Source organism: Manis javanica, chromosome 15, assembly GCF_040802235.1.
Source record: "Manis javanica isolate MJ-LG chromosome 15, MJ_LKY, whole genome shotgun sequence".
Lineage (NCBI taxonomy): Eukaryota > Metazoa > Chordata > Mammalia > Pholidota > Manidae > Manis > Manis javanica.
In genome coordinates, this window is record NC_133170.1 from 59,691,004 (window position 1) to 59,714,958 (window position 23,955).

The following is a 23,955-nucleotide window of genomic DNA, read 5'->3' on the forward strand; positions in this document are numbered from 1 at the left end:
ACATGTGGAGCTAGTGCTGTCCTATGGGACGGAGTGGCATGGACTGTTTTCCTTCACTGCAGAAAGCTGCAATGGACAGTGTTGCTCTGGATCAGCCTAGTCCATCCTTAGCCAGGAATGGTTTTCCAGAGCAGCCCTGACCTGCCCATAGGGCAAGCTATCCAAGTCCCAGTATCAGACAGATGATGGCCTGTGGGCTCAGTTCTCACTGCCATCTAGCTCCTGACCATCTCCCAGCACTGCTGTTACACCAGACAGAGCTCAGGAGCCTCCTGACTGGCTGCCCTGATGACCACAGACCTCACACAGGCTTCTGTCATCCCCCCTGATGCTGCCGTCAGCAGCATGGCAGCCTCAACCATGGAGTTGTCACTGCTCTTGTTGGCAGCCAGGGGCACATATCTTTCTGGACAGAGCTGTGCTGAGAGGCCACAGCTGGAGGTGGAGGGCAGTGGGGTCAGTGTGGCAAACCTTGAAAAATCCATGTGTAGGAGACCCTGCAGAACATTTTCCTGGTGTCTGCCAGGGGACTGCCTAGACCCTTAGGGTTACTGATCAGTGCACCATTCCTCATGTTACTATTTCCCCCGAGTTGCTATGGTGTTAACCTCCAGCCTCTGTGAGTGGGGAGAAGGGTGCCCTTAGGCGGTGCCCAGCCTGCACCCCTGACCCATGTGCTCTCCCTAACCCAGGCTCCCCCAGGCTTCTCCATGGGAGGAGCCTGAAGGCTGGCCTGTTCCTGGGTCCTTTGCAGGCACAGGGCTAGGCTAAGCTGGGGTTGAGGACTCACTCTGGCAGAATTGGGGCATGGCCTTGGATCTGCTGCCCACTGTCTGGCGCACCCCCACAGGCACGTGGAGCTGCCCTTCCACTGGCAGATCATGAAGCCCATGTCCGGAGAGGCCTACAGCACGGACAGCATCAAGTGCTGCCCTGACAAGGAGACGGCCTTCTCCATCCTGCCCGAGAAGGGGCTTCTCAACCCGCACACAGACAATGAGTTCATCCTCAGCTTTTCTCCTCATGAGGTAAAGTGGTGCCATCTTGGCAGTCACGTGTGCTTAGTCCTGATACTTGCCCCTCCTCCATCTGTGTTCCTTGGTGATCCTGAAGCCACGGCTGAGCCTGCTGAAGTCCCAGCACCCTGCCTAGGCTGGCTCTTAAATGAGGGTCTGGAGGGCAGGCTCAGCAGGTAGGACAAAGCCCTCCGCCAGGCACTGACCCCATACCCCGTGTGCACATTTCCTCAGCCCTGAGAGGGAGGTGCAGGGTCCCAAGGCTGAGGCTGGCGCGGCCCACTGCAGTGCAAAGCCCTGTGTGTGTGGGCATGGGAGTGAGCTGGCAGGACAGGGTGCTGGGGACCTTTGGCAGGAAGAGTGGGTCTGCCCTCCCCTAGGCAGCCAGTGTGGTGTGGGGCCTGCAGAGCCTTTCCTCTGCACCCTGCAGGCCCAGCTGTGATGGGCAGTGCCCCTGAGTTATGGCACGCATCCTGGGGACCACCCTCCTTCCCTGGGTGGGGAGATGGGAACCAGCACTGTTCCCGGAAGGCATTTCTGGCAGTGAGGCCGCGGGGAGGAGGGAGTCCCGGCATGGCTCTGGCCCTGGCTGGCAGCCTGGCTGGCGTGCAGTGTGTTTTCAGGTGGCTGTGTTTGCCTGCAGATGAGGGATTTCCACAGTGTGCTCCAGCTGGTGCTAGAGGAAGTCCCACAGCCCGTGAGGTGAGCTGGGCCTGGGCCTGGAGGAGGACACTGGGAGGCAGTGGGAAGGAGTGAGTGAGCCACGTGGCCACCCGCAGGAGCCCTACAGCCTCGCCCTGGCACCGGGGCCTGGAGTGGGCTCTGCATGAGGGAACAGCTCACTGGGCTCACTGGGAGAGCTGTAGGCCCCTGGACCTTCGGAGCCACGCCCAGGCTCACTGCTCCACCAGGCAGCCAGGTGGGTGCCCTGGGTGATGGTGACTAATGCGGGAAGGTGGGCATCGCTACCAGCTCATCCCTCTGCAGACTCTCAGGTGGGTGTGCAGTCAGCCTCGTGTGGAGACCCAGGCTGGGTGCTGCTGCAGGGTGGTCCCCAGGCAGCAGGGGGGGTGCCGGCTGTCATAGCCACAGGCTTTCCTCACTGTTTTGGCTCTGGCTGCTGCCTCTGATCTTAGGGGCTTAGGAGCTGGGTAGGGGTGCTTTCTTTTCACAAAACCAAAGGTAAGGGACAAAGGGTTATGTAGAGTGAACTGCAGGGTGATGCTCTGGGCTTTGGGCTCCTAACTTATGGTGGGTTTGTGTTCAGTTTGGAATTGGAAAACCTGGACCCCTCATATTCTGTGAATGACATGACCGTCCTGGAAATCGAGGTGAAAGGCTCAGTAGAACCTTTCCAGGTTCTCTTAGAACCATATGCCCTCATCATCCCTGGGGAAAACTACATTGGCATAAATGTGAAGAAAGATTTTAAGGTAGGTCATTGTCTCTCCCAGCCTAGGCTGGCTGAGATGGTGCTAAATTGGGGCACAACTGTGGGGAGGATGTGACTGGAGAGATGGACCATGGTGGCTCTTGCATAGAGAACAAAGCTGATCCCAGGGCCCCTGCCTCTGAACCCACCTTGGTTTGTACAGATGCTGGGCCAACATGTCTGTCATTTATCAGCTTCCCCGCACCCTCTGAACGTAGGGCTGTGGACCCTTCCCTGTGTTCATGGGTCTTGGGCAGGATCCGGTGCCCACAAACCCTGCAGTATGGGTTGGTGCCACTGGGTGGCCAGGAATTGGCCAGGAGGCTGTCAAGAGAATCTTTAGTGAGTCCCCCAGTCCCCCAATCCCCCAGTCCCACAGATTTGTGCAAGAGTAATATACTTCGGGAGCCCAGACTTGGGTGCGTCTTTCAGATGTGGAACAACAGCAAGTCGCCCATCAAATACACATGGGGTAAGATCAGCGACTGCCACATCATTGAAGTGGAGCCCTGCACAGGGACCATAGGTAATGTGGGTGGTGTGTGTGTGTGTGTGTGTGCAAGGTGTGAGGCTGCTGGGCTGGCTGGGGAAGAGGCCCTCGTGAGGTCATGGTGTCCCCTGGGGGCAGGGCCTGCTGCAGCGGGGTGTGTGATGGACAAGAAGCCACAGCGGGGAGCTGCCCCTGTTGCTTTCTCTCTTCTCCCTGTTCCCCACCAGAGCCCAGCGAGGCCAAGGAGTTCGAGTTGAACTTTATGGGGGGTGTCCCCGGGCCGACAAGCCAGGACCTGCTGTGTGAAATCGAAGGCTCTACCTCTCCAGTGGTATTACACATCGAGGCAGCCTTTAAGGTGCTACTGGTGGGGCTGGCAGGGGTAGGGCACAGAGCCCATTCCCAGGCAGCCCAGTGACAGGGCCCTCTGGGTGTCTCAGGGGCCCGTGCTTGTCATCAGCCTCTCAGCCCTTCAGTTTGGCCTGCTACGCCTGGGGCAGATGGCCTCCAGCTCCATCCAGATCCGGAACATCAGCCCTCTCCCAGCCACGTGGTACTTGAAGGAGAGCCCAGGCTGCTTGGAAGAAAGGCACGAGGGTGTAAGTTGAGTCCCACTGGCTCCTGTGCCACCCCCTGGAGCCAGTCCTCCTGTGGCGTTCAGAGCAGTGAGGCTGGAGAGGAAAGCCTGCCTGGCTAGTGCCTGGCGGCGCTCTGGTTCCCTCCAACTCAGAGGCAGTTGAGGTCCTTTCTACGGCAGAACTGAATTTTCACATTCATTTCTCTAACATCGATCTGATGCAGAACTAGGGATGTTGGAGTGGCCTGAGTTAGGAGGAAAATAGGCAGCTGAGCTGCGCAGGAAGCTTCTGAGGCCTCCGAAGAGGGCCAGCAGGCAGAGCCCACCCCCAAAGGTGCCAAGCGCCCCGGTAGTGTGCTTGCAATTTGAGTACCTACCACTAGGTGGTGCCTGGGCATGGGCTTGCAGCCCAGGCCAACAGGCTCCAAAAAGGAAAACAGGTCCATTTCCACTCAAACAGCACTTTTCTTTTTTCTATAAAATTGGGAAGTACTAAAAGTGGCTAAATATTATCATCATCACATTTACATTATGGCATCACATTTAAGTGCGATGTGCAGTCCAGAACAAGACCAGGACAAGTTGCACAAAGCACCAGTTCCTGCCTGCCTGCCAGAGACAGTTGTAAACCACTGGCTCTTCACCCACTAGGCCGTCGTCCTCGTGGCAGGCTCTGGGTCATTCTGGTAGAAGCACCCTCCCTCTGACTGTTCCTTCCTGGGGGGCCCATCCTGCCTGCCCACCACCCTCCACATCAGAAGGCTGCACACTTTCCCTTCCACATTCAGAAGCCCAGGAAGGAGTCACAGACATACACAGATCTCATCTGCCAGTCAGTGTTCGCTCCCAGGACTATCCCTCTCCGCAAAGCCACTCTCCTTTACCTGACGGCCTCTTCACTCTTGCTGGGCCTCCGAAACTTGGAAGTAGGGACAAGTTGCTTTGTGTGGCCCCCACCATTGCCAAGAAAGGCCATTGCCAATTTTCTTGTTACACAGGCTTGGAGTTAGTGCCACCCTCTGGCTCATTGGTCTCCCTGCTTGGATCCTGGAACCACAGAAGCCTGGGGCTGGGACAGAGGGCAGGGATACCAGTATCTTCAGGCAGGACCCTTTTCTTCAAATGAAACCTTAGAAGCCAGAGACCTAGAATAAAGTGTGATGGCTCTGGCCACCCAGAGACCCCTTGGGAGGTACCCCTGCCTTCCCAGCCTCTCCCTACATCCCAGTGCTGTGCCCTCAGCAGTCCTGCCCTAGGGATTTCCCAGGACACAGCTGGAAACCTACAGACCTCAGCTAACCTCCTCATTTGGTAGAGACAGAGAGGGACAGGGGCCTCCCCAGGTGACACAGCTAATAGGTGGTGGAATCATCTCAGACCCCTGTTCTCTTAATTCCCAGTCTGTTTTCTCCTGCTGTGAAGAATGGTTACATTTTGTAATTGAGGTAACTCAGTAATAGTACAAAAGATGTGTGTAATAATCGAGATCAGTAGGAATCCTGTCTCTACGGTTCTCTGCACTTTATTCTTTTGAATTCTCAGAAATGCTGGGATGTAGGGCTTGTTAGACGCACTCAAGTCCAGAGACAGAAACCCGCCCCAGTGCACAGCCACACTCCCAGGGCTCTGGGAGATGCACATGAGGAACAAAGACTGAAGAAAGCAGAGGGGCTCCTTCCTCAGCAGCGGAGCTTGGGCCCTAGACTCCCACTCCCGGGCTCCGGCAAGCCAGGCCAGAGCCCAGGACCACTGTCCCTGAGAGCTAGACCAGCCTGTCTCTCCTGCCAGTGCCAGGCAGGCGAAACTTCAGAGGCAGAGAGAGCGCAGGGCCCCAGACAAGCACTCTGACCAGGCGGGGCCAGTGTGGCAGCCCAGGTGGGAGTTGGGGGCAGGCCCCCACAGGCGGGCAGGTTGGAGCCCTACACTCACTGTCCTTCATCTCATGGGGTAACAAGACCAGACAGAGATAATGTCCCTCCTGGGGGTGACTGCCCATGTCCAAGGATACCCCACTAGCCAGTGTGGCCCACGGGTGCCTCCCGCAGGGATAGGCCGAAGGAGTGGAGAGCCCTCCCCAGGCATGCTCTTCTTCCCCTTGGTGTGCCTGGTATGGGGGAGGGGCAGACCTGCTGGTAAGTGAGCACAAACCCATATGGGGAGTTGGGCCTGGTGAGCACAAACCTGTATGGGCCTGGTGAGGGGAGAGGAGAGAACACATGGGTGCAAAGGAGACATCTGTGGCCAGTGGGGCTTCACCCTGTCCCCAGTCTGGTGACTTGGTGGCTTTCCTTACTTAAAGCTATCAGGGTGCTGACCCATGCCTGCTTGGTGGGGCTGGACAGACCTCTCACAGAGCCAGTGCACCCCTGCCCCAGCATGGCTCCCCACTTCCCCTGGGGCACCTCCCACCTCCCAGGTCTGGGCCAGTGCAGGGGACCTCCTCCTGCACTCAGTTCTGTTCTCCTACTCCTGCAACTCGTGCTCAGCTGTGCCCCCCAACTCACTTCCTCCTGCGTCCTTAGAAGCTCTTTGAACAGCTAGGGAAGCTTGGGGGCAGCCCTGGGTGGGCAAGACAAGTGGCCTCATGCCTCATGTTCCTGGATTGACCTCCCAATCAGGTGTCCCCCTTCGACATTGAGCCCTCATGCGGCCATGTTCACCCTCTTGGGGAGTGCAGCGTGAACATCACCTTGGAGGCCTCGAGGTGCCAGCATCTGCAGACCATCCTGGAGCTGGAGGTGGTAAACGGGGCCTGGAGGTAAGGGGGCGGGCAAAGCCAGTACAACACATGATGTGAATTCACGGTATATTTATTTCTATTATGTACAATTAAGTATTTGTATACATTTCAGAGTCAAAGGTATTGATATGTGTTCATTCTATAAAATTTGGAAATTACAGAGAAGAAAATTATCCAGAGATATGTCACTAGTAACATGGGGTATGTCCTGTGTGTGTGTGTGTGTGTGTGCGCACGCGCACGCTAAAGGAATGTTAGTTGGTACAACACTTTGAGCAGCATTTCACTGTCACCTGGTGAGGTGGATCGCATGCCCCTGCTCTGCCAGGCCTGCCAGTACGGGTTGCTACGTGGCACCTGGTGGGGCTTAAGTATGCAGGGTAAGTCTGTCCTTAGGGAAAATGCCCTTTGTTCTTTGCTATGTGCCTTCCTGTAGCCACTCTTTCTTCTCAAGGACCTTGTGTTAATCATAATATGTATATTTACAGATGATGGAATTGTTGATACAACCAACTTAGCAAAACAGGGAAGCCATGGGCTCATGTCTGGGCACACCCCTTCCCCACTGCATCCAGGGCTTCAGTGGTGACCCCATGTGCTCCACTTCTGTCATTTGCCACCTCTTGCCCTCTATCCCCAATCCCAGCCCCAACCTTCACCTCTGCCTAGCTCCCTTTGATGGCCTTTCTTTCCACTATTGCCAAGGGCACCTGCCACTCTGCCCAGGGGAAGAGGGCCACCCACAGCCCCAGCTTAACAGCCTCAGTGAGAGACAAGACGTCTTGTACTGACTTTCTCCAGAAGTGGACTCTGGTTGCACCTCTTCGGGTCAGTGCCCACCTCACCACAACCTGACTCCACGTTCCGGTGAAAGCAGGGAGGGTCTGCTTCCAGAAGGATCTGGTGGGAAGCCTGCTGTGCCGTAGAAACAGTGGCTGCCTCGGCCCACCCGGGCCTGCTGGGTCTCTCCTGCCTGGATCCCACCGTTTCCCTTAGTTCCCATCTCTCCTTGGCCTTGCAGGTCATGGATTCAGTCTTTGGTGGATGCCCTTCTTTTGGGAGTCATGTTTTTAAATTTTGAGCTTTTTTGTTTTGGATTGCTCCCTTTTTATAGCACCCTACTATTGTCTTATGGACGCGGCAGCCCCTCAGAATCCCCCAAGGACTCCTCCTTCCCTTTTGGGGTTTTCTTCTACATCTGGTGATCTTGACTGCCCATTCCTGTCTGTGAACAGAGAAGTAAGCTGATGTGCGTAAGGAGCTGGCGTGGGTTGGTGTGGGTGTGAGGAGCACCCCTGTTCCGGTGGTGAAGCACATGTGCCTGCCTCAGAGTACCCAGTGCTGGAGTCCCATGCGGGGAAGGTGCCTTCAGGGAGAACAGCCAAGAGCAACAGTGGGGGAGGCCCACACTGGCCAGCTGCACAAGTCATCACCTTCCTTCACCCATCAATGGAGACGCAGGATAGCACCTTTTCAGTTGTTCTCCCTCCATGACAGTTGAGAGACCCAACGTTACTCTAGGACCTACTCTGGCCTCTCCAACTGCACACCCATATTTTTCTGCAGCACGTTGGAAGGGACTAATATTACTGCAGTCTGGTCTTCTGGGTGTAGCATGAGCTCCGGGGTCCTGGCCCTGACCTGGCTATGCCAAGGTCCCGGCAGTCCTTCAGTCAGCCCCTGCCCTTGTTCTGCAGCCCGCTCCTGCCCTGTGATGTCTCTCCTTCCATTGTTAAGGAATCTCTGTGTGGCCTTCTCCCCCAGGGGTTTTAAGTAGTAGTTTTGTTCTCCTCTATTTTATTAGGTACTCTGATCACATTCTTTTTAATTGTTTTTCTCATTGGAGTAGCATTACATTTACTTTATTCTTTATTAAAAATTTTTCCTAATAGTGTGTGATATGATAAAATGGTGCCGACCTGCTCTCCATCCTTCTACACTCTGCCTTCCTGTTTCTCCACATCCTCAACAGCACTCGTTATCTGTCTTTTAATGGTTCTTTTCTATAGAGTGTGAAGTGATATTTCTTTGAAGTTTTGATTTGCATTTTCCTGGTGGCAAATGATGTTTAGCATCTTTCATGTGCTTATTGGTTATTTGAATATCCTTTTTGGAAAACTGTCTATTGAGATCTTTGCCCATTTTTTAAAAATAGGTTTATTTGTCTTTCTGTTATTGAGTTGTTTAAGTGTTCTTTATATCATCCACATACACATTCTCATTAGATATATGACTTTCAAATATTTTCTACCATTCTGAGGATTGTCTTTGCACTTTCTCGATGGTATACTTTAAAGCACAAAAGTTTTTAATTTTGATGGAGTCTAATTTATCTATTTTTTCTCCTTCATTACTCATACTATTGGTGTCATATGTAAGAAACCATTGCCTGAATAAACTACAAAGATTTATTCAGATGTTTTCTTCTAAGAGTTTCATAGTTTGAACTCATACATTTAGGTCTCTGACCCATTTTGAGTTAATTTTTGTGTAGGGTGTGAGAAAGGGATTCAACTTCATTCCTTTCCATGTAGATAACTAGTTGTTCCAGCACCATTTCTTAAAAAGACTATTTTTTTTACCTACTGCATTGGCTTGGCACCATGTCAAAATCAATTGACTGTAAATATGAGGGTTTTTTTTATGGGCTGTAATTCTGTTCCATTGATCTATGTAACTTCTTATACCAGTACCACATTGTCTTGATTACAGTGGCTTTGTAGTAAGTTTTGAAATCAGCAAGTATGAACTCCCCAACTTTGTTTTTCTTTATCAAGATTGTTATGACTATTCTGGGTCCTTTCAATTTCCATATGAATTTTAGCATCAGTTTATCAGTTTTTGCAAAAAGCCAGCTAGGATTTTAAGAGGAAGTATGTTGAATCTGTAGATTAATCTGGGGAATATTGTCAACGTTACAATGTTAAGTCTTCCCATCCATGAACATGAGATGCCTTTCCATTTACTTGTCTTTTATTTCATTTCTTTTGATGATGTTTTCTCATTTTCATTGTTTAAGTCTTATACTTCTTTTGTTAATATTATTCTTAAGTATTTTATTTTTTTGATGCTTTTGGAAATGGATTTGTTTTCTTAATTTCATTTTATGAATATTCATTGAATATACAGATACAAATATTTTTGTATATTGGTCTTGTAGCCTGCAAACTTGTATCCTGCAGCTTCATTATTTTAATAGTATAGAAGACCATGTTATCTACATACAGAAATAATTTTACTTCTTCCTTTCCAGTCTGGCTGCCCTTTATTTCTTTTTCTTGCCTAGTGGACCTAATACTCTGATACAATGTTGAATATAAGTGGCAAAAGTAGACATCCTTGCTTTAAAAGAAAAAGACTTTCACCATAACTATGACGTTTGTAGATGTCCTTTATCAGATTGAGGATGTTTCCTTCTATCTCTAGTTTGCTGGGGTTTTTTTACTCATGAAAGAATATTATATTTCATTGACTGTTTTTTCTGCATCTATTGAAATGATCATGTAATTTTTATCCTTTTTTTTATTGATGGGTGGTGTTATGTTAAACCAACCTTGCATTCATACCAAAAAAAACCCGTTCAGTCACAGTATGTAATCCTTTTTGTATGTTACTGTATTTAGATTGCTAGTGTTTTGCTAAGGATTTTTATATCTGTATTCATCAGAGAGAATAGTCTTTAGTTTTCTTGTGATGTCTTCGGTTTTGGTACTGGGGTAATATTGGCATCTTAGAATTCTGAGTGTCTTCTGTTTTATTGAAGAGTTTGTGAAGGATTGATGTGAATTCCTCTTTAAAAGTTTTGCAGAATTTACTAGTGAAGCCATCTGTGCCTGTGCTTTTATCTTTTAAAATTAGTATCTTAATCTCTTGTAGGTCTGTTCAGATTCTTTATTCTTTGACCCCATTTTGGTAGTTTGTGTCACTCTAGGAATTTGTCCATTATATCTAAGTTATATAATTTGTTGGCACACAGCTGTTAATAGTGTTCCCTTGTAATCTTTTTTTTATTTCTATATGGTCAGTAGTGATGTCCCCTTTTTCATTCCTAATTTCTGACATTTGAATTTTATTTTTGTTTTGATCATCTAGCTAAAGATTTGTCAATGTTGTTGATGTTTTCAAAGGACCAGTTTTGGGTTTGTTGATTTTCTCTATTTTTCTATTCTCTATTTAATTTGTTTCTACTCTCTAGTCTTTATTTCTTTCCTTTCCCTTGCTGTGGGTTTAGTTTGCTCTTCTTTTTGTAGTTTCTTAAGGTAGAAGCTTAGGTTTTTAGTTTGAGATCTTTCTTTTTTTTTAATTTTGGCATTTACACATATAAATTTACCTCAAAGCACTGTTTTATCTACATCCCATAACCCTTGATATGTTGTTTTCATTTTCATTATTAAAAGTGTTTTCTAATTTTTCTTATGATTTCCTACTTGATCTGTTGTTTATTTAGGAGTGTATTGTTTGATTTATTTAAATATATATTTTTTCATAATTATGAAGAAATGTTTCATAAATGTAAAACATCCTCTTTGTCCCTACTAAAAATTTTTATTTTAAAATCTGTTTCATCTCACAATAATATAGCTCTTATAGTACTCTTTTGATACTGATGCATTGCATTATATTTTTTCCATCCTTTTACTTTCACCATATTTGTGTCTTTGGATCTAAGGTATCTCTTGGTAACAGTATACAGTGGGATCATTTTTTTAAATATCCTTTTGCCAGTCTATACATTTTGATTGGGTTGTTTAATCCATTTATATTTAATATAATTACTGATAGAGTAGGACATATATCTCTCATTTTTCTATTTGTTTTCTGTGTCTTCATTTTGTTCTTCATGCCTTCATTACTGTGTTATTTTCTAGTATACCATTTTCATGCCATGTTCGTTTTACCTTCTTTTTTTAAGTAGCTTCTTAGTTGGTTGCCCTGGGCATTTTAGTTAATACCTTAATTTTAAATATAGTTCAGATTAACACCAACTTATTTTCAATAATAAGTAACTTAGCTGGAATATAGTTCCACTCCTTCCCCCTTCTTTGTACTGTTGTCATTCAAATTACATCTTGATATAGTATAGTTTTTTTATACAACACAGTTTTATGATTTATGAAATTATCTTTTAAATCAGGTAGAATGAAACAGTTACAAGCAAAAATAATTTAACTGTCATTTATATTTACTGTGTATTCACCTTGGTGTAGTTCTATCAGTTAGGGTTCCACCAGAGAAAGAGAATGAGTGTATATATTTATTAAGGAAATCTATTGCAAGGAATTTAGCTTACAGAATTGTAGGGGTTGGGTTAGCAAGCCCAGCATCAATAAGGCAGGCCATTAGGATGGACAGGCTAGGACTCTCTGGGACAAGCAGAGGCTGCTGTGCACACATGGAATTTCTTCTTTCTCTAAGTAACTTCAGTTTTCCTTTTAAGACCTTTCAACTGATTGAATCAGGCCCCTACTAATTATCTAGGATAACTTCCTTTACTTAAACTCAACTGATTATGACATTAATCATATATACAAAATGTCTGCAGACATCCAGATCTGTAAAGATCTTGAAAGTTGTCACTCCTGCTCTTAAAACAAGAAGAAAACTGAACAAACTGAAAAACAATGGTTTTTCTTATATCCTTCTGAGAATTGAGAGCATGGAACAAACAGCCACCCCCAAACCTGGAGATATAGGTGAATACAGAGAATACAGATCAGTTTATCTGAAGCAGAAGTTGCGTAGGAACACTTGAATCTTGAATGGTAGCTTCAAAAAATTCCCGGAGGTTGCCCCAGAAGATGACTGGTTAGCCAGAGATGGGTAAGATTCCTCAAGGGAGGAACAACCTAAGACAGGTGCAGTTGCAGGGGGGCCATCAGGTGAGAAATTGGGGATCAACAGAGGTGAGGCTTAGAACCTCACCCCCCCTGTTTTGAGAGAAATCTTCTGCATCCGTGGATGTTTTGTTGCCCTTGTCTAGCTCGGATTAATACTTAGTCTACAGGCACACACCTGATCATCTACATTTGCCCTCTTCCAGCACTGAACTATGTTTTCTACCTTTATCTTGCATCTACCTACCACTTCAGCATTTTATTTAAAAATAATAATAATAATAATAAGGGAGAAATATGGGATTCACATATAAATCAAGTATAAAAATCAAACAAATATTCATATTTGACCTGATTGTTTATAGTTCATGATGCATGATCAAAACCTAAAGTTTCTGTAATATGACTGCCCTTGTACTGTTCACCATGTAAGAACTTATTCACTATGTAAGAACTTGTTCACCATGTAAGAACTTGTTTGTTATGCTTTAGAAGATTGGAGACTGTTGAGAATTAGGCTTGGGGTTGATTAATGATTGTGCATTGAGTCCCCTATACAGAATTTTATTGTTGTTAAGAACCGTCTGATCAATAAATATGAGAAATGCCCTCTCAAAAAAAAAAAAAATTCCCGGAGGTCATGTGGTCTAGCATGAGAGTAAAAACTGGGGTTGCTAGCTTCTCACAGTGATGATTGTAGAAAAATTCTCTCATTTGGTCAGGGGGAGGGGAAAAGTAACCATCTGAACTACACCCAGAGGAAATATAACCATTTTGAAATAAGCCCAGAGTGTTTTCCACAGCCCACTCAGTGAGAGAAAAGACCACCAGAGCCTTATCCAACTGGGGGCAAGGAAATGGCCCGCTCTGGTCTTCCTATCTCACCTAAGAGGGGAGAAACAGAAGCCCTTGTAAAGCACAGCCCAGGGGCACAGGCCCACTCAGAGCCCGAGAGCTATCATGGGATTATAGAACACCTCCTTTCCCACTGCCTTACCACCACATCAACAGGGCTCTATAATTACAGATGATTGCAGCTGAAGAACTTCAGGGCTTCCAACTCTATTTAAGAAGGAGTTTCTAGGAAAATCCAAAGACAACAGGAGAGAAAAGAGCAAGAATCCTGGAGGAGCCTCTGACACCAGTAGCTGTAGCAAACAGTAATCACAGCCCAGCTCCTAGACAGATAAACATAAAACCTCACACTAAAGCTCTGTCTACATCACTTCTGATTTCCCAGTGCATCACATCCAGCTTTAAGCAAAAATACAAGGCAAGACAAAAACACAGTCTGAAGACACAAAGCAAGCATCAAAACCACGCTCAGATATGCCATAGGTTTTGGAATTATCACACCAATTCTGTACTCTGTCTCTATAACTTTTCTGTTTCATGAATGTTATGTAATTGGAATCACACCCGATGTTACCTTCTAGATGGGCTTCTTTTCACTCAGCATGATGCCCTTGAGATCTGTCAGTAGTTCATGGCTTCCTACTGCTGAGTCATGCTCTGTAGTGTGAATGTGCCAGTTTCAGCAACACCCTTTGAAGGACACTTGGGCTCTTTCCAGGTTTTGGCTCTTATAAATAAAGCTTGTTAAAAATCAAAATTCATCCAAGTAAATTTGAAGACCCAATTGACTTTATTAAGAGGTTCGTGAATCGAGCAGCCTCCCATCTAGCAAGGAGAGAGCTGCTCCAGAGGGCTGCAGAGAGGGAGAGGCTTTTAAAGCAGGACTAGGCAGTCATAAACAGAAAAGAGGACTATTTCCAGTGAGGTCAGCTTCATCTGGGGACAAAAGGGTCTTAGATGGATTCCTTTGGGGGATGGAGAGGACACTGTGACATTATCTCATCAGTGCTGACTGGAGAATTCTCATCAGGTTGAAACTAGTTAGGTGAGCTGTGAAGTGCTGGTGTGGTGACCTGGCCTAGCAGCAGTGAGTCCATGTTGGGTGTGTGTCTTTGTTTTCAACAAGCTGCAGTGAACATTTGTGTACAGGTTTTTGTGTAGATATATGTTCTCATTTCTCTGGATAAATGCTCAAGAATAACATTGCTGGGTTATATGTTAAGTGCATGTTAGTTTTGTAAGAAATTGCCAAAAAATTTTGCAGAGTAGCAGTACCATGCTACATTCTCACAGAGATGTGTGAGGGAGCTAGTTTCTCCATATCCTTGCTAGCTTTGGTATCATCACTATTTTTTATTGGAGTCCTTCTAATAGATGTGTAGTAATATTACCTCACGCTCATGGTGACTTTCATGGTGCATTTCCCTAATGGCTAATAATTTTGAGCATATTTCATGTGCTTACGTACCATCGCATATCTTCTTTGGTGAATGTTTTATGTCTTTTTTTTTGGTATCATTAGTCTACAATTACATGAGGAACATTATGTTTACTAGATTCCCCCCATCACCAAGTCCCCCCAACATACCCCATTGCAGTCACTGTCCATCAGCGTAGTAAGATGCTGTAAAATCACTATTTGTCTTCTCTGTGTTGCACAGCCCTTCCCGTGCCCCACCCCACATTATACATGCTAATCGTAATGCCCCCTTTCTTTTTCCCCTGCCCTTATCCCTCCCTTCCCACCCATCCTCCCAGGTCCCTTTCCCTTTGGTAACTGTTAGTCCATTCTTGGGTTCTGTGAGTCTGCTGCTGTTTTGCTCCTTCAGTTTTTTCTTTGTTCTTTTATTCCATAGATGAGTGAAATCATTTGATACTTGTCTTTCTCCTCCTGGCTTATTTCACTGAACATAATACCCTCTAGCTCCATCCATGTTGTTGCAAATGGTAGGATTTGTTTTCTTCTTATGACTGAATAATATTCCATTGTGTATATGTACCACATTTTCTTTATCCATTCATCTACTGATGGACACTTAGGTTGCTTTCATTTCTTGGCTGTTGTAAATAGTGCTGTGATAAACATAGGGCTGCATATGTCTTTTTCAAACTGGGCTGCTGCATTCTTAGGGTAAATTCCTAGGAGTGGAATTCCTGGGTTTTATGTCTTTTTAAATTAGATCATTATATTGTTGAGTTTAAAGAGTCCTTCATATTCTAGATATGAGTTGTTTGTCCAATATGTGGTTTACAAATAATTTCTACCTGATTGTAATTTTTTGTCTTTTGAAATAAAAAGGGTCTTTCACAAAGCAAAAGTTCTTTATTTTGATGTGGTCCAGTATATCCAGTTTTCCTTTTATGGATTATACTTTGGGTCTTAAAGGTTTGTTTACTAGAATTTTATGGTTTTACATTTAAGTTTGTAATACATTTTGAGTTAATTTCTGTGTAAGTTGTAAGGTTTACGTAGAGGTCTTTTAATTTTATTTTTGCCTTTGGATATCTTAATTCCCAGCATCATTGGTTGAAAGACTCTCCTTTCTCCATTGAATTGTTTTTACACCTGTCAGAAATCAGGTGGAACAACTCAAATAGTCTTCAATAGGTGATTGAACAACCTGGTACAGCCATACCATGGAACACTCCCCAGCAGTAACAAAGGAACAGACTCTTGAGACACTCAGCAGCTTGGATGGATCTCAAGGGAATTGTGCTGGGTGCAAAAACAAATGTCAGAAGACTATATGATTCCATTTAGGTAGTGTCCTTGAAGTCATGGAGATGGAGAACAGGTCAGTGGTTTCCAAGAGTTGTTAGGGAGGAGGAGTGAGAGAAGCAACTGGGGCTGTGGCAGTAAAGGTGGCAGGAGGCATCCTTGTGATAGAATGGCTCTGCATCCCAGCTGTGCTGGTATTGTGTCTACACCTGTGGTAATGTGGCAGAGAAGTAAATACAGACAGGTGAGTGCACGGACACCTGGTGGGGTCTGGGTGAATTGCTGGTTGTATCACTGCCTCTCCTGTGTGTGATGGTATGCTGCAGTCATGGGCTATGTTACCAAGGGAAACAGGGACACAGGTGCCCTCTGTATGTCTTGTTACAGCTGCATGTGAAACTACAGCTATTTCCATGGAGTTAGAAGCAAAGTACACGTTATCTCCATTCCTCACATGAAGAAAAACCTCAGTCAGACATTACTTGTGTGGGTCTGTTTCTAAGGTTTCCATCACAATCCACTGCTCTGTATCTCCACCACCAGCATACTCTCGTGATTGCTGTGGCTATAGGGTAAATCTTAACATCCAATAGAGTGATTTCCTACCTTACTCTTCTTTTGAAAAATTATTTTAGTTATTCTATGTCTTGTCTTTCCATATACATTTTATACCATCAGCTTGTCTACATCTACAAAAATCCTTGCTGGGAGTTTGAATCATGTGAAACCTATAGTTTTGGGAGAAGTGACATCTTTACTGTGTTGAATCTTCTAATCTCTGAGCACAATATATCTCTCCATTTATTAAGTCTCCTTTGATTTTTGAGCAATTATAAATTGTGTTGTATTTTTTATTTCTGTATCCATAAATTCACTGTTAGCCTGTTTCCATAAATTCACTGTTAGCCAATAAGAATGTGATTGATTTTTGTATGTTGATTTTGTACTCTAAACTCTGCTAACTTATTAGTTCCAGGAGTTTTTTAAATACAGTTTCCTTGGGATTTTCTACATAGACCATCATGTCATCTGCAGGTAGGGACACTTTTATTTCTTCTTTTTCAATCAGTATGCCTTCTATTTCCCTGTGTTCCAGCTACCTTCCTGTGTATGCTGAGGTACAGGAGCCCTATGTGTACCTGCAGAGCAGCCAGGTGGAGGTGAGCAACCTCTACCTGGGCGTGCCCACAAAGGCCACCATCACACTTATTAATGGCACGCTCCTGCCCACCTGCTTCCACTGGGGCAAGGTGAGTGAGCCCATACTGTCTGCACCAGGTCTGCAGCCCTCAGGGCCAGAGGCCCTGTGGCGGGGACAATGACCCCCAGGAGTCTTCAGAACAGATAACCAGTCTGTCTCCTGCAGCCTGTCCCTTGCCTCACAATGCCCAGAAAAGCTGGGCCACCCAGAAGAGCAGCACATCTGGCCTGGCTTTCCCTTGCCCTGCTTTCAGAGAATTCCTATCCCCTGTCCACGAGGGAGTTTTGGAGCACACAGCTCGACCTCCAGCCAGTGTAACCCGTGACTAGTCCACACAGCCGCTGGGTGCCCAGCAGTGGCTGGTCCTAGCTTGTGCTGCATGCCATGGGAGACAGGGCCATGTCCCTGCACATCAGAGGCAGCTGCCCTATGCTCCCCACCACTCTGGGTCTCCCAGGGTGGCTCCTCTAGTCCAGGCAACTCCGAGAGGTGGGAGGTCTGTTCAGGGTTGGGGAGGAGCAAAGGGATGTGGGGTTTATCCTGCTGGTGAGCACCCAGCCCTGGTGGCCTGCCGTGGCCCCGGGCCACCATCCACCGCAGTGTGCAGCTGTGCTCAGTGCCATCTCTGCACCCCGGGTCCATCCTGGGAAACCAGCACAGGGCAACAGGCCTGCCTATGTATCTGCCAGCTGCTGGGGCACCAGGCAAGCTTCTGCACAGCAAAAGTCTCCCCTAGACGTGGCACACTGGGCCCCAGTGAGGAGCGCCAGCTCAGCCTAGAGCTGACTACTCACACTCAGGTGAGTTGGGTGGTGAGGGGCACCTGGGCTGACAAGGAAGGCACCCTGCAGCTGTCTGCATCTGTGCCAGCAGGAGGTCTGCCTCAGACCCCATTCCTGCTCTTTGGGAAGGGCAAAGAGATTTCTTGCATTTGGGTCTGGGGTCCCCATTTCTGTTAGGCCTGCTCTCCAGGGACACAAGGAGGACTGGGGCAGGCCTGGGTGTGCCCTGAATACACTGGCCATATCTAGCCTTTGGCATGAGCTCTAGCCCTCCCTAGGACATTCCTGTGGCTGCAGATAGGCCCACCTTTCCATTTTTCCCAGAGATCCAGAGCAGGGCTACTGCAGGGCAGGCCCTGTGCTGGGTGCTGCCCGGGGGTCTTACTGGCAGCCAGGTTCCTCCCAGGGAGGGCATGGCTTCTCCCCAGCACAGCCACGGGAAGGCACCCCAGGTGGAGCTGCTCAGTCCTTGGGCAGTTACAGGCTGGCTGTTTGTGGTTCTTGTGGGAAAAGAAACATCCTCTTGCAGAGGCTTGCAGATGCAGTCACTGCTCCTTACTGGCAAACACGGGACAGCAGGGCTCTTACATGGCTGAGCCTGAGCTCTAGGGTGACAGACAGGTGGGCCAGGCCTGGCATAGAGCAGACCTCATGCAGCAAGTATGGCAGCTTCATCAGAATAAATGTGCAACTTTTCCAGAGACCACTTTGAGGGGTCTCTCTTTATGTGGGACTGCCCATGTATTTGGAGCAGACTTCAGGAACCCTGAGTAGGGCCAGGCCTCCTGGGGGCAGGGCGCGGGTCAACAGGCTGGGCCTGTGGATGGTGGCTCCCTGGAGGGCCTGGGGAGCCCTTCCACAGAGATGAGCCTGCACAGAGGTCAAGGTCTTTGTATTGAGCCTCCCAGAGCAACCATCTTTGCTGAGGGAGGACCACCTGAAATCCAGCCCTGGGACTTACCTGTGGTGACGTGCCCCTGATGGGCTTTCTTTTAGGAAGAGCTGACCAATCTGGCCCTCCCTTGTGCCGTGTCAGGCATGAAGGAGCCACTGGTCCTGGGCATTTCTGGGAAACCGCTGCGACTGCAAGTGGTCATTGCCATCCCCGCAGACGGCTCTGATAGCAGGTGAGCCCAGGGCAGGGGCCAGGGCCTGAGCACTGAGGCGACCATACACAGGAGCAGCCCTACATGCCATACCAGCCCATTCCCAGCCGCCCTGCAGCCAGGCAGGGGCCACAGCCCTCATGCGGTCCCTCAGCACCTCCGTGGGGACAGACCCACCCCCAGCTCTGTGTGGGCTCCCCCCACACCTGGAGGCCTGGTGTCAGGCAGGTAGGAGGTGGCAGGGACAGGACTGGAGGTACTGTGGGCTTTTTCACATGAGGCCCAGTGACAGGGAGGCAGGCCCTGGCCTGGGGAGTGTGTGCAGTTTAAGCCTCTCTTGGCATCATAACTGACAAGAAGGGTGCATGTGTGGGGTGGCAGCTGAACGAGGAGGGCGTCCCAGGATAAAGCCTGGTTTCCAAGGGAGCTTGCTGGGTGGGCCAAGCGTGCAATGCAACCAAGTGCCCATGGGCACGTGGCAGTGTTCCCAGCAGAGAGTGGTCTCCAGGCCACCCAGAGGAGCTCCACCTGGACTTTGGCTCAGCTGTACCACTGCGGACCTGTGTGAATCGCCAGCTTATCCTGATCAATCACTCCCCGATGCAGACCCCCTTCTCCCTCAAGTTTGAGTACTTCGGAGGCCCCCAAGGCAGTCGGAGACAAGCCCCCAGCCTGTAAGTCTGGGGAGGATGTGGCCAGGGCAGGGCCTGCCCTGAGGGGCCTTGTGTGGCTTAGGGGGCCAGAGGCAGGTTGGCATAAGCAGTGAAGGATGTGCTTTCACAGGTAGACAGAGATACCATAGTCGAGGCAGAGAATGGGGGAAAGAAGATGGCTCCCACTGCTCACCTCCCAGGCCCTGAGCAGGCAGAGGAGAGGCCTGGCCTTCTGAGGCAGCCGGGGGGCTTCTGCCGACAGTGGCTACAGGCCGAGGGGTGAGAACTTACCACAGGCAGAGGGCTTCTTATAAAGCTGTGTCTTGGAATCAGCCACAGGGAAGTATTAACACCATAGAAACTAGCACACAGGACACCCCTCGCTGCCATGGCTCCAAAGGAGGGGAGCCCAGAAAGCCCCTTCCATGGGTAGTGGGGAGCTGCTGACAGTTTCTAAGCCATCACTTCCCCTTTCCAGACCTGCTAGTATGCACTTGATGCTGACAGATGTCAGCAGGAAAGACTGGAAACAGAGGCCTCTGCAGAAGCCTGGGCCACAGAGCAGGGTCTGGGCCAGGTTTGCATCCAGGGGCCACTGCACAGAGCCTGGGGATAGGCTCCCTACCCCAGAGCCTTGCTGAGTTTCTTGGGAGGCAGGCCCTGGGGCTGGCGGGTGGCTGCAGCTGAGATGCTCTGGGCAGTGGGGGTGCAACAGGAACAAGGACCAGAGAAGGGGTAGGAAGAGGACTGACTAGCTCTCCATGGGGCCTGGGCACTTAGTAGGATGGTTGGTGCCAGGGGAGGTGGCTTGGGTCTGGGGAAGGGCCCTGACAGCTTGATGCTATTGCTACATCCCTTCCGGTGAAGCCTGGACATGCCTCCTGCCCTGCTGAAGACGGCACGGATTCGAGAGCGCTTGGCCAAGCGAGAGCAGCTGGGTAGGAGCGCCGGGGTGGCAGTGAGCCAGGCTGGCCAGACCAGGGTTTATGTGGCCTCCCCAGGATGTGGAGGGGTTGCTATGGGGGGACCCCGATCAGGACCCCATCTCAGTGTCTTTTCTAGCAAGGTGCCTGAGATTGTCATGGCCCTCCACCCAGCAGCACCCCTCTTTTGAATGAGGCCATCTCCTTGCCACGGCATAAGGCTGTTGCTCAAGGCCTCCATTTGAGTTGGCATGGTGGTGGCTCAGAAAGTAGTGCTCCCCCTGGGGCCCCACCCCATGGGAGGTGGGAAGGGCTGGCCTCAAGCTTTCATCTCTGGGGAGGTATGTCTGTATAGCCTGGCCAGGGAGAGGCTGAAGTGGCTTGTCTGGAACACTGCTTTGCTAATACCTGAGAGTTTGGACCTCCTTCCTGCCCCTGGGTTCTGAATCCCCATTCCTGGTTCTTCCCAGACTTTATGGAAAACATGTTGTCCCACCAGAAAGGAGCTGCCTTCTTTCTCCACATTTCCCAGGGCTTGCTGGGGGCCCACCAGCAGCTAAACATTGACATTACAGCCTGTGCAAACATGTGGGGCGACTACTGGGACAACCTCATCTGCACGGTAGGGGCGCACTGGAACTTGATGCGGCCCTCCCCTGAGGGTCCCCTTGGCCTCTCCAATCTCATCATGTTGAAAGCCGATGCCTGCTGAGCTCTGAATGGGCATTCCCATCTGCAGCAACCTTGGGGATTCAGGCAGGGTGGGTCCTTGTGAGCAGAAGACCTTTCCACACCTTAGCCCTGAGGTCCCGTGAGGCTGGGACCACCTGGAAGAGGGCAGAGGAGGCAGATAGGCTGCCTACCTGGGCCAGGCCTTGGAACCTGGGGAGGGTGTAAGTGTGGAGAGACAGTGACAGCCCCCAAGGGCCACGTCGTTGCCCAGTCCCTGGGGCAGCAACTCATTCTCCATTGCTCCATATGTTTTCCCACTCATGGAGCATAACTGAGCACCAACTGTGTAGGGGTTCCTGGGTGGTCCACTGGACTGTGGAGGATTCAGGGATGAATGAGATAGCAGATGATGCCAACAAGGAGTCCCTAGTGTGTGTGGTGGGCAGAAATGTACACTGACCCATACTACTCTCATTGCATATATTTTCATGAGCTGTTTCATATATAGGGCAGGTTAATTGAATTAGCTACTTTAAGTGGTATTAGGTATGACAAAGGGTGGGTCACCTAAATATATAGAGTTCTTAACTAACAACAAGGAGGGTGGAGGCAAAGGCATCCCAGTGGGCAAAGGGTTTGATTAGGCAACTCAAGAATGACAAATATAGATGGTCAGTGGATGCATAAAGACATGTCACCATCTGCAGCAAAGAGGAGAATTAGTGTAACACTGAAATACTGGCTTTGTGAGTTTAGCAAGCTTAGGTGGGGCAGGGGCAGGGTGCTCTCCTGCACTGTGGGTGGGCAGGCCTGGGACATGCCTACCTTTGGAGGTCCTTTTGCAATGTGCACATACTGCACGCCTCCCCAGGGAGAGACGAGGCCATGTGAACAAGTGCCTTCCTCTCAGGCTTCCTTTTCTTCTCAGCATTGTGTATAATAAAGGGGGAAGAAGGAAGCAACCTAAGCTCCCACATCCGCCAGTAGAGGACAGGATACAAATAAAAATATGGGGCTGCACCCATGCATGGGATCGTGCACAGCCTATTAGATGCCGCTGTGAACCTCTACTAGCGCAGTGATCACGTTTTAGGAGAGAAAAGAGTACTGAGCCAAGCATACACATTTACGTCCTGTCACTGTGTGTGTCACGTGCAGAGACACCTGTCTGGACAGCTGTACACTAATGTGTGGACAGTGAGCCATGCTGGCGGGTGGGAGGACGACTGTGTGCGATTATCACTCTATTCTAAATTTTAAAATATTTATTACTTTTTATTAGCAGAGAGAAATAGTAAAGTACTTTCCATTTAAAAGACACAAATTTGGTGAAAGGAGCTGTAAGAGGCCAGGAGATAATGTGCAGTTCTGGGGCCTAGGCGGGAGAGCAGAGACCGAAGGGCAGGCTGGGTGCTGGGCTGGGGGTAGGCAGGTAGCCCCAGCCTGTGGAGAGTCTGGGGTAGGCCTCAGACAGTGGGCAGTGAGTCCAGGCCCAGCTGGGCGCAAGCTGTGGAGACCCCCGGCTGGCTGGAGGAGGGAAGGCCTTGCAGAGAGGGAAGAGGGAGCCGGCTGGCAGCAGGTGACAAAGGTGTGTGTTTCAGGTGGGAGACTTGCCTCCAGCAGTCATCCCGGTGCACATGGCAGTGGTGGGTTGTCCCATTAGCTCCCTCAGGACTACCTACTATACCACTGACCAGTTCCAGAAGGAGCCTGTCATCAGGTAGGCCCCCAGCCTCACCCTCTAACTGTTAAAGTCCTCTGGCTGCCAGCCTGGGCTGCCCATGTCTTCTTGTCACTCTCCAACTGGCCCAGGCCCACTTGGTGCCACCCAGCAAGAAAGCCCAGGATAGGGAAGCCCTAGAGGAGAGAGGTCTCAGGGAACACAGCCACTCTCTCACATCTGAGGCCTTCGAGGACAGAAAGCTAATAGTCGGTACGGCCCAAGGCCAGTGCCAGACCCAGGGCCCAACATGCCAAATGAGTAGGGGTCTGTGTTGTTGGTGTGAGTGCAGTATGGGGGTGGGGTGGGGTGGGGTGGAGGTGTTAGGGGGCAGTGAGCAGCCCTGGCCAGCATGTGGGGAAGGCCTGCCGCCCTGGGTTTGGGTGACTTCAGGACACAGACCCCCATGGGGGTGGGGGGCACCTCCCCACCTGAGCCCCAGCCCCAGCCCTCCTCTCTGAAGTAACCCTGCCTGCAAGGGGTGAGCTGGCCGTGGCTGTGCTGAACCTGGTCTCTGCCTCCAGATTTGGCACGCAGGTCTCTGGAGGAGACACGGTCACCCGGGGCCTTCGCCTGAATAACTCCAGCCCCTGTGGTGAGATCTCTGGGAAAAACGGGGGCTCTCACCACAAGCTATGCCATGTGGCAGCCATGCTGGGAGGGAGATGGGGCTGGGGAAAGCCGATGGCCTGTGATCAGGACCCTGGGGAAGCGCTGAGGGGTGGCCAACTGAGTTGGGTTTCCAGGGCCACTTGCTTCCTTCAGGGTGGGACTTGCCCTTGTCCAGCCCTGGGTCTCCCAGTGTCCCTGGGCCACAGGTGCCCTACTCGTCAGTTCACTTTGCATAGGGACAGACACTTGCCTTTTCTCATCCATTTAGCCAGCAGTACCTGGGTGGCATCCAAGTGCTATACGAGGAACAGGGCGTGCCCGGGAGTGGGACAGCAGGTCCTCTCCTGGGGGCACCATCCTGATGGTAGGGACAGACTGGCTGGGCTGTTAGCATGTTGCGTGCACCGGGTGTGACTGCAGAGGAAGCGGGAGCACTGGGGGTGACTCCAGGGGCCAGGCTTCCCTGTGGACTGGCATCCAGGCTGAGTCCAGAAGGAAGGGCGAGCTGATGGGCCTGGGGCAGTGGGTGGGGTGGAGCATGTCTGGTCCCGGAAAGAGCGAAGGACAGCTCAGACCTCCGGGGAGAAGAGGATTGAGGGCATCTCGAGGCTGGGCCACCCCAG

The 23,955-nt window shown here is 49.6% G+C and overlaps 1 protein-coding gene across 17 annotated transcripts in view; it reads left to right on the top strand.

The window, feature by feature from the left end:
- DLEC1 (DLEC1 cilia and flagella associated protein) overlaps positions 1–23,955 on the top strand; it is a 68,078-nt gene that overhangs the window by 36,986 nt on the left and 7,137 nt on the right. For 13 of the 17 annotated variants that reach the window (XR_012125733.1, XR_012125732.1, XM_073223324.1 and 10 more), the window contains exons 13-27: positions 851–1,028; positions 1,660–1,718; positions 2,284–2,449; positions 2,881–2,974; positions 3,166–3,296; positions 3,379–3,537; positions 6,134–6,273; positions 16,760–16,913; positions 17,554–17,664; positions 18,643–18,773; positions 19,235–19,426; positions 20,273–20,343; positions 20,799–20,950; positions 22,602–22,720; positions 23,245–23,315. Coding sequence is in view for 15 of the 17 variants with exons in the window: in XM_073223324.1 (XP_073079425.1) it covers positions 851–1,028; positions 1,660–1,718; positions 2,284–2,449; positions 2,881–2,974; positions 3,166–3,296; positions 3,379–3,537; positions 6,134–6,273; positions 16,760–16,913; positions 17,554–17,664; positions 18,643–18,773; positions 19,235–19,426; positions 20,273–20,343; positions 20,799–20,950; positions 22,602–22,720; positions 23,245–23,315 (1,928 nt within the window). In the remaining 2 variants the exon portion in view is untranslated. The remainder of the gene's footprint in view (positions 1–850; positions 1,029–1,659; positions 1,719–2,283; positions 2,450–2,880; positions 2,975–3,165; positions 3,297–3,378; positions 3,538–6,133; positions 6,274–16,759; positions 16,914–17,553; positions 17,665–18,642; positions 18,774–19,234; positions 19,427–20,272; positions 20,344–20,798; positions 20,951–22,601; positions 22,721–23,244; positions 23,316–23,955) is intronic. The other 4 variants (XM_073223315.1, XM_073223319.1, XM_073223318.1 and 1 more) reach the window with 4 other exon arrangements.